The 17,580-nt window shown below is 45.6% G+C and overlaps 1 protein-coding gene across 1 annotated transcript in view; it reads left to right on the forward strand.

Moving 5' to 3' along the window:
* GDPD5 (glycerophosphodiester phosphodiesterase domain containing 5) overlaps positions 1–17,580 on the forward strand; it is a 252,636-nt gene that overhangs the window by 225,056 nt on the left and 10,000 nt on the right. Inside the window, exons 13-14 of the mRNA XM_077841822.1 lie at positions 2,939–3,086; positions 13,072–13,154. Of these exons, the coding sequence (XP_077697948.1) occupies positions 2,939–3,086; positions 13,072–13,154 (231 nt within the window). The remainder of the gene's footprint in view (positions 1–2,938; positions 3,087–13,071; positions 13,155–17,580) is intronic.

Here is a 17,580-nt window from a genome sequence, read left to right on the forward strand (position 1 = left end):
CCTTGGTCTCACAGCACTGAGACATATTTTGATGGTGTTGCAGGTAGGGGTGCTGGAACAATTTGTATAGCTGGAGTGCTATGATGGAAACCATGTATTTGGTGTTTGTTTTTACTACTCCAAGCCAGGGGGTGCAGCAGCACCCCTGGTTCCAGCATTGCTGGTTGCATGGATATCAAAGATCTTTCCTGATTTCTTTTTAGTTATTTACAGTGAGATCCCAAGACATGGAACAGTTCCATTGAAACTGGGACCATTGTGTGAAAATCTAGACCAAGGGCAGCCCTGGATCTGACTCCTTGGACAATAAAGGGGGTTGTGTAGTTTAAATACCTGTGCCACCCTAGTATGTTTGCCAAAGATCCTGTGGGAGAAGAGATTTATGTTCTGATGGTCTGGCCCATTTCCAAGCGAGGGTCATGGAAGCAGAAGGAGAGAGTGGCTAATCTTAATAGCTTTTTACATGGAGTTTAGTGTGTGACAACATTAAGGGAGCCTTTTAGAAATCAAAATATTAATCATCTGATTCTCATTCCAATACCAGTTTCAGAGGAAGTTTAGGCAACTCATTCAAAGCACATCCAGCCAGTTTTTCAACCTGATTAGCAACCGCCCTTTGCGATCTCATTCATCTGTTCCAGAGCTGCTGCTGCTGTGAACCTCTGATTTAGGCCAAGCTCCTGAGTTCTTTCAGACATTACTTTGTGCCAATAAATTTGAACACAGCCTTTTAACGACCCTATTTAAATCGGCCTCGTTTCATCTTTAATTAGCCAATGCTGTCTTTCTTCTCGGTAGTATGTGGAGTTTGAATTTCATAGGGTGTGAATCAAAATGACCTCTGCTGCTAAAGTTAAACAGATAAGGGATGTGTTGCCCCTAGGTGGCCTGGTTAATTTTTAGGATTTATTGCTTGCCAAGCTTGACTTGGTCCTTAAGAAAACATGGAAATCAAACGGTTTGGGAGAGGAGATAATATTTTAAAGCTAGAAAGGAAAGTAGGTCCTGTTATGTAGGTAGTGACTGATGACTGAACTGCAGTGTATCACATTGTAACCGATGCTGTTTTTTGAAAAACAGATAGTTCATAACCCATGGATGTTAAATGGTTAAGGGCCAGATTGTGCTACTGCCATGCGGGTTGCCACTGAGGACCAGTGTGGAGCTGTGCTGCGTCAGGGGGAGCTGTCCAGACATGTAGATCGATCCAGGCACTGTGCCGAAGGGGATGGGGAAAGAATGAGGGCAAAATATGCCCTGTAACTTTCAGTGCATGAGAGGCAGAGAGGTCCAGTCATAGGGTGTTCAGAGACCTGGGTTCTATTCCTAGCTCTGCCACTGACTTGTTGTGTGACCTTGAGCAAGTCACTTCCCCTCTGCCGCTGTTTCCCCTCCCACCCTTTGTCTTGTCTATTTAGATAAAGTTCCTCCAGCGTATGTACAGCGCCTAGCATAGATGGACCCTCTTGGTGCTGCTGTAGTAGAAATTAATACATGCTTTTAAATTCTAAATCCACATCAATTTTGGCCCAAATGCACCACTCCCCTTTTTTAGTTGTTGGATTCCTTCTACTAAAGAGTTGACCCTGTAATGGCAACTGAATCCTCTTTTCCTGCTACACACCACGTTTGCACAGAGCAGCTAGTATTATGAACGTAGTTAATAAAAGCTCACGGCCTGCTGCTCCGCTGCTGAAAACAAAACCAGGCCATGTTACATACGTTCCAGAACTAGAGGAACCAGCTCTGCCAGAGTGCTGCAAGGAGCAATCTTATGATTGCCTGGTAGCCCCTGGTGCTCTGGGTAGAGCAAAGCCTTGCCCACCCTTTCTCCTTTCCGTTCATTCTCCATCTCTTGGAGAATTATGGAGAAGGGGTGCCCATCCGGCAATTGTGCGGTGGTTTGTTCTAATTATCCTGGCTCCATTCTGTTTGCCTCAGCAGCCTCAAGAACCAAACCTGCCATGTTGGCAAACTGAAGGGTTCAACCATAGGGTTCAAAGGGACATTGCCACAGTCCTACATCAGACTCGTTAACTGGGGAGCTACTGACCACACGGATTGAATCAACCCTGATGAAATGCCATCCTTTACCACAAAATACATGTCCTAACTACAGTATATGCAGTGCTTACTCGGCATGACCAGCATTGCTTTCAAGAGTGTATAGCTTCACCCTCAATATTCAGTATAATCAGATCGTATTAACAGCCTTGTGCTACCTCCATAATTACATATGGTGTTGACCATCTTCAAAGTGTTAATGAATCGTCACAGTCAGATAAGGAAACTGAGGCAGAGTGACTTACCCACGGCCATAGATAGGATCAATATCCGCATTGCAACTCGAGAGTTCTTGTCTCCCAGTCTTGTTCTGACCTCTGAAGCAAACCCCTTGAAAAATGGATTCAAGCACTCAGAAGACTTGAGACCTCTTTTGTTAGCAAACAAGAGCCCCATAAATCTATGTCTGGACCCAGGCAGGAGAGTAAGAGTATGACTGACTCTTACATCGGTCTCCAGTTTAATTCAGTGACTTGCCCTTTCAGTATTATAGGCATCTGCAATGGCTGTTCATTTAACATCACCCTAATTAGGGACGCTTTTTAAAAATGTGTCCAGACTACCACCATGTGGGGTGATAGAATTATGTATATCTAAGCTGGAATCTGCTCTGGTGAGTGAATAAAGTTTTTAAGATCAAATAGTGGTTTAATAGGTTTTAAGGCCAGACAAGATCTTGTGTTTCAACATGACCTACTTCACCAAATTTCAAATCTGGCCACTATTAAAAAGCATGCTGTTTGTCAGATGACTCTAATCTCCCTTTGTATTTATTTCATGCGAATCACCCATGTATCGGATATGGCATTTTGTGTCCTCTGTTCACTGTACTTACAGAGATACTAACCTACTGCTCTGTTATTTTTCTCGGCAGGGAATACGCCGCCGCGAACCTGAGCGTTAATCTCTACATTGTGAATGAACCATGGCTGTACTCTATCCTGTGGTGTGCTGGTGTTCAGTCTGTCACATCTGATAGCTCACAAATCCTTAGCAAGGTGCCTTTTCCCGTTTGGCTAATGGTAAGCAAGACCACATGTGAAATATCCATATGGTACATAAGATTCGCCTCCACTGTCATCCCTTTAAAAAACAGGGACAGATTTCTGGGTATGTTCGAGGCTGCTCTGGCCTGTAGAAGCCATACGTTAGAGGGGTAGGTTCAGCGGTGTGCTATCAAAATTTTAATGAGACTCCTTCAAAAATGTTCAGTTTCAGACCTACAGGATTCCCTGGGTTGGATACTTTCCCCTCTTCCCCCAGCAAAACTCTGTCTTCATACTCTTCTCTTATCCGAATCAATCAGTTCTTCCACTCCATGCCCTTAGTACCCCTCAACACACCATGCTCCCTCTCACCAATACCACATTGAGGTACTGTACCTCTGTGTGGAACCCCTATCCAGCAGCTGTTCCTAGCAGCAGCAGTGGTGATGATGGTGGCAGAAGTGGGTTTTCCCTAAGTCTGTCTATGGGATGTTAAGTGGAAAGTGGATCCCCTCTTCGAATGAGCTGGGTGGTCAGTTGGGGAATGGGCTCCCTTTGGTTGCTGAGGTGGCAGGTGTCCTCAGCTGGTGATAGGAGTGACAGAGCTGGACACCTCTGGCTGGTGGATGGGGAGCAGAGCTCTGGTCCCTTGCATAGTTCCAGCTTTCCAGCCCTGGGTGGGCAGGCACCAGTCAGGGAAGAGATGGGTGGCAGTGGCTCCAGGACTCATGCCTCCTGCAACAACAGTTTGCCCCGTCTCCTTGTGGACAGCTAGAGCAGGGCTGTAGGGGTTGTGGAGACTACGTTGTGCAGTCCCTGCCCGCCATGTGTACCTAGAGCAACTGGTGGGGGCATGCTGGGAAGGGACCGTCCATTGTAGCAGCTGTCACAGTTGCAGCAATAGTGAGCCTGCCCAGAAAGGGCCTTAACTTTGAACAAGCTGAGTCCGCTTCAGCATTTCAGGGCAGATTGCGAAACTCATTTTTGCTGTCTCCTCACCAATATAACCGGCTCCTGCCTGTGGTTCTCTCTCCACTGTGTGGGGGGAATTAGATCATGAAGACTGGCCCTGTCGGCCACTGAGCAGACAATGGCCCATTGAAAATTTGCATTTCCATGTATTTGGATCTTTGAAGCTTGAGAAAGCCAACATGAAGATGAAGTGATGTGAGGCTGCCGTGTCTAGGGATTCTCAAAGCAAGTCAAGATGGTTAAATATTCAGGGGAGTGGGGGTCTCTTTAAGAAATGAAGTCTCGTGCACCATTGCAGGGCTGGCGATTATCTAGTACTGACCCAAGAAACCCTTTCTGATCCTGCTCCATGAATCCATGACCCTGCAATGTCTTGTACACTATCTGCAGCTTGATCTTGGAGCTCTTCTTGGACCAGCTAGTCCTGGAACAAACAAGGTGAGGGCAACTATTGATTTAGTCTTAAGAGGCACACAGGATCTGGTCCAAGAGGTGAATATAGCTGAACTGCTAAATATATTTAATTATATATATAATTATATATAATTAAATATAACACACTTCTGGGGGGGGAAATCCCAAAGAAAACCTCCACACCAGTAGTTAGCTTCAAAAAGGGGAACTATGCAAATTGAGGAGGCTAGTTAAATAGAAATTAACAAGAACAGCAACAAGAGTAAAATGCCTGCAAGCTGCAAGGCACCTTTTTAAAAACACCATAATAGAGGCTCAAGCTATGTATACCCTAAATAAAAAACAAAACCAGTAAGAGGACCAAAAAAATGCCACCATGGCTACACAAGAGAGTAAAAGAAGCAGCTGGAGATCAGACATAGTTTAAAAATTTGAAGTCAAAACCTACGAAGGGAAATACTCTGGCAAGTGTGAAAGTATGATTAGGCAGAACAAAAAAGAATTTGAAGAGCAATTAAGAAAGACACACACACACAGCAATATTTTTTTGAAGTACATCAGGAAGCCTGTCAAACAGTCCATGGGGCCACCGGTCGATCGGGGTACTAAAGGGGCACTCAAAGGAGACAAGGCCATTTCAGAGAAGCTAAATGAATTCTGTGCATCAGTCTTCACTGCAGAGGATGCAAGGGGGGGACTCCCACATCTGAGTCATTCTTTGGGTGACAAATCTGAAGAACTGACCCAGATTGACGTTTCAGTAGAGGAGGCTTTTCAACAAATTGGAAACAGTAATAAGTCACCAGGACCAGATGGTATTCCTCCACGAGTTCTGAAGGAACTCAGATGTGAAACTGCAGACCTACTAACTGTGGTATGTAACCGATTGCTGAAATCAGCCCCTGTACCAGATGACTGGAGGATAGCTAATGTGATAGTGATTTTTTTTTTTTAAAAAAGGCTCCAGAGATAATCTTGGCCATTACAGGCCAGTAAGCCTAACTTCACTTCCAGGCAAATTGGTTGAAACTATAGTAAAAACCAGAATGGTCAGACACCTACATTAACACAATACATTGGAAGAGTCGACACAGCTTCTGTAAGGGAAATCATGCCTCACCAATCGATTAGAATTCTTTGAGTGGGGTCAACAAATATGTGGACAAAGATGATCCAGTCGATGTAGTGTACTTGGACTTTCAGAAAGCCTTTGATGAGGTCTCTTACCAATGGCTCGTAAGCAAAGTAGGCAGTCATGGGATCAGAGGGAAGATCCTCTTATAGATCACTAATTGGTTAAAAGGCAGGAAATGAAGGTTTGGAATAAATGGTCAGTTTTCACAATCTAGAGAGGCAAATAGTGAAGTCCCCCAGCAAGCTGTACTGAGTTCAGTGCTGTTCAACATATTCATAAATGATCTGGAAAAAGGAGTAAGCAGTGAAGTGGCAAAGTTTGCAGATGATACAAAACTATTCAAGATAGTTAGATCCAAAGCTGACTGTGAAGAGTTACAAAAGAATCTCACAAAAATGCATGACTGGGCAACAAACTGGCAGATGAAATTCAATTTTGATAAATGCAAAGTAATGTACATAGGAAAACATAATCCCAGCGACACATACAAAACGGTTGGGTTTAAATTAGCTGTTACCACTCAAGAAAGAGATCCTGGGGTCATCCTGGATAGTTCTCTGAAACCATCCGCTCAGTGTGCAGCAGTAATCAAAAAAACGAACGTTAGGACCCATTGGGAAAGGGATAGATAACAGGACAGCAAATATCATACCATTGTATAAATACATGGTACACCCACCCCTTGAATACTGCCTGCAGTTCGGGTCACCCCATCTCAAAAAAGTTGTGTTACAATTGGAAAAGGTTCAGAGAAAGGCAACAAAAATGAGTAGCGGCACGGAACAGCTTCAACATGAGGAGAGATTAAAAAGCCTGGGACAGTTTAGCTTCGACAAGAGAATACTCGGGGCTTGTCTTCGCTACCACGCTAAATCGGAGCAGTTGCTATTGGGGCAGCGGCATCTGATTTAGTGCGTCAACTTAATTAATCCACCTCAATGAGAGGCGGAAGCCATGTTAGTGGTAGAGTGTCTCCTGCCGACATAACGTGGTGTAGACACTGCATTAAGTCGATGTAAGTTACGTTGCTCAGGGGGGCGGTTTTTTCACACCCCCTGAATGGCATAACTTACATCAGCTTAAGTGGTAAGAACGTAACATAAGAATGGCCAGACTGGGTCAGACCAAAGGTCCATCTAGCCCAGTATCCTGTGTACTGACAGTGGCCAATGCCAGGTGCTTCAAAGGGAATGAACAGAACAGGTAATTATCAAGTGATCCATCCCCTGCTGTCCATTCCCAGCTTCTGGCAAACAGAAGCTAGGGACAGCATCCCTGCCCTGGTGGTGTAGACAAGCCCTAACAGGGGATATGATAGAGATCTATAAAATCATGACCGGTGTGGAGAAAGTGAATAAGGAAGTGTTATTTACCCTCTTCACATAACACATGAACCAGGGGTACCCACTGAAATTAATAGGCAGCAGGTTTAAAACAAACAAAAGGAAGTACTTCTTCACACAACACACAGTCAGTCTGTGAAACACTTTGCTAGGGGATGTTGTGAAGGCCAAAACTATAACAGGGTTCCCAAAAGCACTAGAAAGGTGGAGGATAGGTCCATCAATGGCTATTAGCCAGATGGGCAGGGATGCAACCCCATGCTCTGAGTGACCCAAGCCTCTGTTTGCTAGAAGCTGGGAATAGACGACAGGATGGATCACTAGATGATTTCCTGTTCTGTTCATTCCCTCTGAAGCACCTGGCATTGGCCACTGTGGGAAGAAGCATGCTGGGCTAGTTGGACCATTGGTGTGACCCAGTATGACCATTCTTAAGTTCTTATCACCTCGTGCTGCAATGTGACAATATGTCTTACTATTAAAGCAGGGTAGTGGCTGGTCAGTATTTGGATGATTTATAATAATAATACCTAGCACTTCTATCACACCTTTCATCAGTAGATCTCAAAATGATTTACAAAGGAGTTCAGCGGTATTATTCCCATTTTACAGATATGGAAACTGAGGCACGGGAAAGCAAGGTGACCATGGTCACCAACAGGCCAGTGGAAGAGCCAGGAATAGAACTAGGTATATTGAGTTCCAGTGCAGTGCTCTGTCCTCCAGGTCTCACTGCCTCCTTTGTGAGCAAGTTCTGAATCAGCCCCCTCCATAAGCTAGGAGGGACGCTGGGCTCCTGGAGACAGTCTTTCAGAAGATTCCTAAAACTTGGTGACCTCTTTGCAATTGCTGTAGTTCCCATACTGTTCTCACGTGAGTTATTGGTGGTATTGTCTTAGTCTGATGCATGGCCAGATTCTAACTGGTATGATTATATTCTGCCTCCCTAAATTCCCTCTGGAAATTTCAGTGGGCTACAGTCTGTTGTGCTTCCTATTGTGTATCCTTATTCACACAAGAATTTTAGTGACATTTTGGTGGTGGTCGGAACAATTGCTGTGAAGTTATTTGGGCTCCCCCTGGATGAATGATGCAATGTAATCCTCAGTCATTCATTCAAAGTACTCTTTTCACTGACTTTTCACAGGTGTCGGGCCACTGAAACAGGAACAGAGGCGAGGCCAGCTCAGTCGGTCACTTAAAAACAGAATTGGGTTAATTATTTTAAAACGTTGGCCAGTGGTTCATCTTCAAACATCAGAGTTTGGAAAAATACAGTGAGACCTGTCTTAATATATTGAGCTCTCTTATAGTGCACTGTTCATCCATAGATCTTAGAGTACTTTACAGAAGAGGGGCAATATCACTATTCCCATAAACTAAGACAAGAAGGAGAGATGACTTGCCAAAGGTCAGACACTCGGTTGGAGGAGGAACCAGGAATCGAGCCCAGGTCTCCTGACACTCAGTTCAGCGCTAGGCCACAATATCTCTCAAGTCACCACCACAGAGAACAATAAAAATGAGTTTCCCTCATCAATATTGCCTGCCACAAGAAAGTGAATGAGCTAAAACCACATTGGCTTGTGCTGCACAACAAATGGGTGGATAAAAACAGGTGTATTGCAAAGAACAAGTCTGGTAAAGAGAAAAATATGTCCCGTCTTCTAAATTCTTCCCTTTGATGTAACCCCTGAGTTCTGTGGGAACTGTGTGTACATCCCAGATGGAGTTTGGTTCAATCTTCCCTTTATTGAGTCTCTCAGATGAACCCATACTTCAGTGCATACTGGTGTATAATTGGCTGCTGTTCACCATAAAACTCCCTGCGTACTGTAAGTGTCAGGACCATGTGTGAGTCGTACCATCTGAATTCTGTTCTGCCTAAATCGGAGTCTTTCGGAATTGATTTCAACCTGGGAGCCAGAGCAAACCTTTCGTTCTTGCTGAAAAGTGATGATCTCCAAGGCACGTTTCTTTATGGCCCTCAGGTGACCCCAGGGGCTTTGTTGCACTTTAAGGATGAATAGGGATGTCATTTCCATTTGCTGCTGTGGTAAATTAGTGCCAGCTGCATCAGTCTCTGGTAACTGAGGCTCCTTGCTGACAGAAATGCTCGCTCATGCCTCGCTGATTCTTTTCATCAGCCAGTTCCTGGTATTAATACTTCTAAGTCCAAAATGCAGATTCAGTTCAGCTGCACAGAAGCAATACTAAAGTATTTCCAGGGCTGTTATTTTAGCAGGTCCTTTAGGCCTGTCATGCCTGCTGCCAAGCGTATGAAGGAGAGATTTTTGAGGTGTAACTCTGTTCTTTTGCAATTATATACGTGCAATTTTCCTCATATCCTCTCTTGTGAGCAGAGGGCTTCTAATGAATGGCAGAGGGCTTCTAAGCGAAACTGTCAATAGATGTCAAACGGTGAGATCTGATGGATGACTGCTCAAGTCTTGAACCAACTGAGCTCAGGGCTTGTCTACACTTACCGGGGGTTCGACGTGTGGTGATCAATGCATCGGCAGTCGATTTAGCGGGTCTTGACCGCTGGTCGCTCTCCTGTCAACTCCTGTACTCCACCGGAACGAGAAACACAAAGGGAGTCGACGGGAGAGCGTCTCCAGTTGACATCGCATCATGTGGACCCCGCTGTGAGGGGATCTAAGTACATTGACTTCAGCTATGTTATTCACATACCTGAAGTTGCGTAACTTAGATTGATCTCCCCCCATAGTGTAGACAAGGCCTCAGTTTTGTGTATCTCTGCAGAACAGATGTGTTTACTCTCCTGTGCCCCTTTCCCAGCAGTGCTCAGCATTAGGAGTTGTGGGAAGATTTCGGTTTATTGGTGTGTTGCAAATGCTGTCACTCGTAGTGTACGTGAATTAAAACACACAGTTTTTCTTTACAGAAATAATCCTATCTAACTTCTAAAGATAGTATTTTATTCCAGTTGAGAGAGAGAGAGCTGTTCAGAAAACAGAACTTTCATCCCATGGGAAAGTCTGATATTTCAAAATTTTGTTGTTCAAAATATCAAAATTTTTCTCGTGGAATGAAAAGTTCCAAAAAAAACCTTAAATTTGGGAATGTCCTGATGAAAAACTGGGCATTTTTTGATCAAAACGTTTAGTTTTGAAATATTGATGTTTTGGAAATCTTGATTCAAAATTAAATGTTTTGCTTTGAATTTTCCTTTCAAAAAATTGGAAAACACAGTCAATCAGCTTTTTCCCACCCAAAAAAAAAAAAAAAATCGCTTTCAACAAAACTCTATATTTTGTCCAGAAATTTTCAGTTAAAATGTTTTGACCTGCTCAAATGAGAGGTCATGTGTCTGTGATGTTTGTTTTAATATAGTTAGTGTATATAGATAGGTGCAGTATGTTCAAACATTTAAATACAGATTTATTACAATGTCATTGTTTCACAGTTAAAAAATGCAAAGATTTAAAACTCTATTAGAAACATTGTTGGATAAAACTAATAGGATGTGCCAAGTTATGATACAATTTTTACAATATAAAATGTGCCATACTCAGCCACACTGAGACAGACAAACAGGAGTAGAAGCCATTACATGCAAGGAGATAGAATAAGCATTGCTGAAGGAAGGAATTACAGATTCACAGATTCTGAGGCCAGAAGGGACCCTTGTGATCATCTGATCTGACCTCCTGTGTAATATAGGCCATGGAACCCCTCACCCCCCAAAATAATTCCTAGAGCAAATCTCTTAAAGCATCCAATCTTGATTTATAAATTGTCATTGATGGGGAGTCCCCTATGACCCTTGGAAAATTGTTCCAGTGGTTAATTACCCTCATTGTTAAAAATGTATTCCTTATTACCAATCTGAATTTGTCTAGCTTCAACTTCCAGCCATTGGATCAGTTAAACCTTTCTCTGCTAGATTGAAGAGTCCATTTCTAAATATTTGTTACCCATGTAAATACTTACAGACAGTAGTCAACTCACCCCTTAACTTCTCTTTGTTAAGCTAAATAGATTGATCTCTGAGTCTTACCTTTTGTGGTCTGTTTTTCATCCAGGTAACCCGAACGTTGCGTGAGTGTAGCTTTTTTACATGACATATTCCATCTTTCTTCTTAAAAGAATAGAAAAAAGTGGCTTGCGCTTACTTGTATTAGCATTTATAAAGTCCCAATGACTCTCTCACACCTTGTGTTTAAGCAGTGCCAGGTTTACAGTGGCGCCATGGAGCCAGGCCCATGCTCAGAAGGGGCCTTGGCCTGCTCCGCTTGCACTGTGCCCCGAGACCCCGTCGGCTCCCCCTGCCCACCACTTGCTCCTCTTGGCCTGGCCATTGGCCAGCCAAGGGCTCCTCTCTGCCCCCTGGCCCCACCCCCCCCGGCTCCTCTCTACCCCCTGGCCGGACCCCAGTGCACCTCCGGCTCCAGGCAGTCTCTGCTTCCCACTACCTGTGGGGCCCCACCTGTCTCCCCACCCGGAGCTGAGCTGCCTGGGACTGGTGCAGAAGCCTGGCCAGTCCCAGCCAGTTGTGTGTGTGTGTGTGGAGGAGGGACGACAGTGTCTGGGGCTTGGTTGGGCCCCTCTAGGCAAGTGCGTCTTGAGGGAGCCCAGCCGGGGCAGGCCCTGGCCTGGCTAATTGTGCCACTCCTGAGGGTCTGGAGCGATTCCTCGCCCTGGGACCAGCCCTGGCTGCGCTGCCAGTTCGGCCCGGCAGACACAGTCACCGCCCAGTAGGGCACTGGTGAGTGTGGCTGGGAGGCAGGGTGTGGGGGAGTGGGCCCCTAGGGAGCCTGGGGGGTGCTGGGCTGTAAGGGGGTGGGGAAGATGTGTGACTGGCAACTGCCTGTTTGTAAATAGTGCCCTTGCACTGGGCTGAGAGGAGCTGGGAGGCCCCTGCCATGCCATGCCCCATTGCCCCGGCTGGCCCCTTGCTTTGGGGACTGACCTCCCTGCACCATGCTCCATTGCCTCCAGGGGGGCCCACAGATATGTTCGGAGGCGGGCCCAAAAAAGGTTAATCTGGCCCTGAAGTGCACTGCTGACCTGGGGACTTAGTAAGGTGAGTGGGCTCAGCAAAGGGCGACCCTTTGCTTTATTGGAGATGGTTATATCTGCAGGGCTGTGTTAGCAGAGGTACATCGATTGGTATATCTGCCCTCTGAGCGTAACCTGAAGTCATTTTTCAATCACTTGACTTTTTAGTTAAAACTAGATACTCTCCACCCCCCTGCAGCAAAGCGCGTGATGTTCATGGGACTATTTGCATACTTAGGGACAGATCTTCAGCTGGTGTTGATCAAAAATCCATTGAAGTCAATGGAGCTATGCCCATTTATACCAGCTGTGCATCTGCCACTGAAATGCAAAAACATGCTTGGGCCTGGATTTGTAAAGGTGTTTAGGCATTGCTGCCCTCAGCATTGCAACACCAAACTGGTTTAGGAGCCTAACTCTCATTTTCAAAAGGGATTTAGGTCCTCGGGAGCCACAATCCCATTGACAGTTGGTGGGATTTTGGCTTCTAAGTGATTAAATCCCTTTTGAAAATGAGTTTTAGACTCCTAAATCAGTTAGGCATTGCAACGCTGAGCCCAGCCACACTTAGGCCCAGATTGTTAAAGGGATTCAAGTGCTTAGCTGAATCAGGGCCTTGCTCCTCAATGGGGAGTGTGTCCAGGCCAAGTTTCAAACCTGAGCTGTACCTGCTGTAGTAAAACGTTCAAATCAAAGTCTGGGTAGAGAATTTCTTGAGGTTATTTTGTCACTCCCCCATAAACTCAGAAAGCACCAAAGGCAGCTTAATCTCTTCTTCAGAGAGAGAGAGAAGATGTGGAAATGTTCAGCCCCAAAGGTGAGTGTTGTGAACACTGGTAGCATGCGAAAAGAGGGCTAGAATGGATGCTGCTTTGCAGGTCTTTCCTGGCAATGTGGTGGTCTTTAAAAGTAAAAAACTGGGGTAGCTTGAGGATCCAGATGAACTGGGATCCAAAATCCTGCTTGCTTGGGTGTGGCTACGGTAAAAAGAGATGTTTGGTCCATCTCCAGGGCACATCTGTGTCATGAAGTTTGTGATGTTTCTGTATACGACAATCTATTTAGCCTCGAGTGCTCTCCAAATTTGGACAAACTGGAAGGTATAAGGTGTGCTTGTCTTTTTGTCTTCCAGCCTCCACACGAGTACAATCTAATCTGGATAACAGCTGATCTCATTTCATTTACCATAATTGTAGGAGTTTTTATATTCCAGAAGTAAGTAGCATTATCACAGATCAACTCTCATGTATTTGTGGTGTGTTTGTTCATCTCAAGGGTGGGGAGATGCAGTATTCTTTAGAGCCCTTGCTTATAATGACACTTATAATCAGCCCCAGTCCCAATTTACTTATCCCCTCACCTACCCCCACTCAGTTATAAGCAATTGAACGAGGCTGCTACATGGGCCATAAAGATTACGACGAATGAGGACTTCTGAAAAGGGGTGGTCGTTCAAACTTGGTGTGGTTCTTGAGGTGGCACTAAAAAATGTGTGTGGGAGAGAACTGTCATGCTTAAGAGAAACAGGAACCACAAGGAAAGAGCTTAAAATTCTTCGATGTTATATGAGGAATTCTCAGCAGCTCCAGAGATTCTCCCGTCATGGGAATGCTTTAGAACGCGAAGAAACCTCTATGAGTTGGGATGTTCTAAAATTGGAACGTTCAGTTTGGAAGAAAAGCATGAGATTGTCAGAACTTCGCCGATCACCTAATGGCTTTACAGTTCAGGTTTCGCTGAACGTGTGGAGAAAGGTTCCACACCCTTCTCTAACGGACAGAGGGAGCAATAACTTCTACTAGCGAGTACTGGAAACTTCACTAAAGATAGCATAGCTAAGGTTGCATTTGGTTCCTTGGTTTATCTGAGGATTAAATGTCTTTGTTAAGCATGGAAACAAATGCAGAACACAAACTAGATTACCTCCCTCGCTCATAGGATGGAGATCTAATTTTTTGGCAAGTTGCAAGTAAACCTACTTGTTTGCATTAGGAATTCATAATGGCAGGGTAGGGGAATGTTTAACATGTTTTTGGAACCCTGTAACAAGTATCGGTCACCCATGCCATGCTCTCCTTTGTTTATCCTGGGGGGAACCCTGGCACATCCCCTGAAACTTGCCTTTCCTCCTAAGAGGAACTTTTCATCACCAGTTATGACAATGTGACCTGGCTGTCTTGGAAAACCTGGACTCAGCAATAGATATGCTCTGAGGACAGGAAGACAGCAGGGTCTGCCTAAGGAAATGTGTCATTTTAAAACTCCACCTTCTCCTTTTCTGAGTTTCTCTTTGTAACCTTCTGTTTGGCACATCTGAACCACCACAGTGTGTGTACTGAATGGGCTGTAATTTCCATCCTGATTATTACCACAAACATCCTGGCATTAGGCACGGCAGTCGCCCATGAAACATCCGCTTCAACTTCGCAAGCTAGTGATTGCGATGTCACGTTGCCCTCATTAAGTTGCTTTTGACTAATTCCCTGTGCAGATAATTACCTTGCTGTTTTTGTAATGTGTTACAGTAGGGTGTCTGCAGCTGTTGAGAACCCCACTCACCGGCTGGACTCCGTGCCAGAGACTAGAGCTGTCGTACTGCATCTAACTGGCCTCGTTCAACTCTGTTATTATATCTTTGCCATCCGCTGAATTCAGTAACCCAGATTCATAACAGGGGTAACTCCAAGGCAGCGGAGTTATGCCGGCAATGAGTTTTGTTCACTGACTTCATTGTTGTGGCATAAGTGTAACTGACCAACAATATCCTCATATCACGTTAGGAAATTTCCCAGAAACCAAAAGTACATCTGTAAAATTATCAGAATTTTGACTGTATTTTGGATCTGAATAATATAGATTTTGAGGCCAGGAAGGGACCCTTGCGGTCATCTAGTCTGCATAACACAGGCTATAGAAAAGGAGGACTTGTGGCACCTTAGAGACTAACCAATTTATTTGAGCATAAGCTTTCGTGAGCTACAGTAGCTCACGAAAGCTTATGCTCAAATAAATTGGTTAGTCTCTAAGGTGCCACAAGTCCTCCTTTTCTTTTTGCGAATACAGACTAACACGGCTGTTACTCTGAAACAGGCTACAGAATTTCACCTGGGACTAAAATTTGATTTCTTAAATTGCAGGTGAATCATACAAATCAAATAAACCCTTACCCCAGACGAACGCCAGATAAAGAAATGCATTGAGCACACTGGATCAGTCACAAGGGTGTGACTGTCTGACTTGCTCTCTTGTTTGGGAATTTTAAGGCCAGAGTGGCAACCATTTGACCCTTTGTTTCAGAGTCTTCAAGTCTTTCCTAAAGCAGTTCTACAGCAATTCCTCTGAATCCCTTCCAAGAATCTGCATCTTAAGACAGTCTGAATTTATGTATTTATTTAATCTTTCTATGCTACATCCCTTAAAAACCAGGCTATTTAGATATTTACCCAGGCTGCTGAGTGTGTGGAGAGACAGGGATAATTTCCAGTAATCACGGATTTTTAAACGGCCAGAAAAGGAATGTAAAGAGCATGGTGAGAGGTGAAATGAGCAGACATTGAGGTAGTGGTAGAATTATTGTTATGTAAGTGCCTGAAATCTCCATTGTGCTAGGTGGTGGTAAGAGCTCAGAAATACTCTTGGTGACCATATATAAATTCAAAGTTGGTGCAAGCAGGGACACTTGCAGTTCACTTCAGTAGTACTTGCTTTCCCTAGGGCTGAATTTCATCCCTTGTATTTACCCTGTAGCTCATAATGTGTCCAAACCCGTTAGTGGAATTACCCAGAGGCCTATAGTTTGCAGGGTCAATCAGTTACAGGTGAGTATTAAAACCTCCCATAGCCAGGACTTGTTACCCTCCAAAGTGTCTCTTTTAAAGACTCAAAAAGAAGAAGAAGAAGAAGAAGAAAAATTCAATGCCACAAATTCCAATTGCTGTAACTAAAGCCAAGGACTTTGAATTCATAGAATATCAGGGTTGGAAGGGACCTCAGGAGGTCATCTAGTCCAACTCCCTGCTCAAAGCAGGACCAATCCCCAATTTTTTCCCCAGATCCCTAAATGGCCCCCTCAAGGATTGAACTCACAACCCTGGGTTTAGCAGACCAATGCTCAAACCACTGAGCTATGCCTTTACAGATGTGGGACTGGGAACCTACACTGCTGCCCCGTGGTTGTCACTCAGAGGGAGCCATCCCCATGAATCATGCCCGTCTCTGCCGTGTGGAAGTGTTGGTGCTGCATTTGGGGAGTTCAGAAACCAATCCCCAAACCCAGCTGAATCATTCTCTCTCCCTCTCTCTGCTGCAGTGAGACAGACTCAGAATCTGACCCTTGTGGATTCTTTGCAAGTCTTGCTGGGCAAATCAGTTACTTCCTTCACCCCAAGGATGAGGCGATGGGTTGGAATGGAGCCACACCTTAATGTGCTCGTCCTACCCCGTAGGCATAGCTTTCCTGCTTTCCATAGCAGGGCTGCACTTTATTCTACTGTTCAGCCTCAGCCCTAGTGACCAGATGTCGAATCTCTGTGGTCTCGCTAGTGGGGAAGTACCGACTGTGATGACGTTCTAATCCAGGGGTGGGCAAACTTTTTGGCCCGAGGGCCACATCTGGGTATGGAAATTGTATGGCGGGCATGAATGCTCACGAAACTGAGGGTTGAGGTGCAGGAGGGGCTGAGGGCTCTGGGGCGGGGGCAGAAATGAGGAGTTCAGGGTGCGGGAGGGAGCTCCAGGCTGGGAAGAGGGTTGAGGTGCAGGGTGGGGGGTGAGGGCTCCAGCTGGAGGTGCAGGCTGCAGCGTGGGGCTGGGGATGAGGGTTTGGGGGCATAGGAGGGTGTTCTGGGCTGCAACTGAGGGTTTCGGAGGGTGGGAGGGAGATCAGGGCTGGGGCAGGGGGTTGGGGCAAGGGAGGGGGTTGGGTGCAGGCTCTGGGCAGCGCTTACCTCAAGCAGCTTCTAGAAACAGCGGCATGTCCCCCCTCCAGCTCCTACACAGAGGTGCAGCCAGGCGGCTCTGTGCACTGCCCCGTCCGCAGACGCCACCCCGCAGCTCCCATTGGCCTCAGTTCCCAGCCAATGGGAGCTGCAGGGGCAGTGCGAGGAGCCCCATGGCTACCCCTACGTGTAGGAGCCGGAGGGGGGACATGCCACTGCTTCCGGGAGCCGTGCGGAGCCACGGCACGTACAGAGCGGGGTAAGCCCCTGACCCCACTCCCTGGCTGGAGCAGGGCAAGCCCCAGATCCTGCTACCCAGCAGGAGCTCAAGGGCCGGATTAAAACATCTAAAGGGCCGGATGCGGCCCCCTGGGCTGTAGTTTGCCCATCCCTGGTCTAACTGATCTTTTTTGCTTTCTTGCCTTGTTTATTTTTTTACTGCTCTGACTATTGTGCATGTTCCTCCTCTTTCTCTCTGCTGCATTCTGGCATCTCACAGCTATCACATGATCAGGTAATTCTGGTGCTTTCCTCTTCCTCTTCTCATTCCACCCTCCTCTTTCTTTCTGGTAGGGCTTCACTGCAGACTGGGATAATACAGAGCACCCCCTGAATGATGCTTTAAACTGCACAGCTCCGCAAATGTCTTGCTGAGTGTCTGAGTCGTAACTTGTTCAATAGTTACTAAAATTAGACTGCCCCCA

Source organism: Eretmochelys imbricata, chromosome 1 (assembly GCF_965152235.1).
Source record: "Eretmochelys imbricata isolate rEreImb1 chromosome 1, rEreImb1.hap1, whole genome shotgun sequence".
NCBI lineage: Eukaryota > Metazoa > Chordata > Testudines > Cheloniidae > Eretmochelys > Eretmochelys imbricata.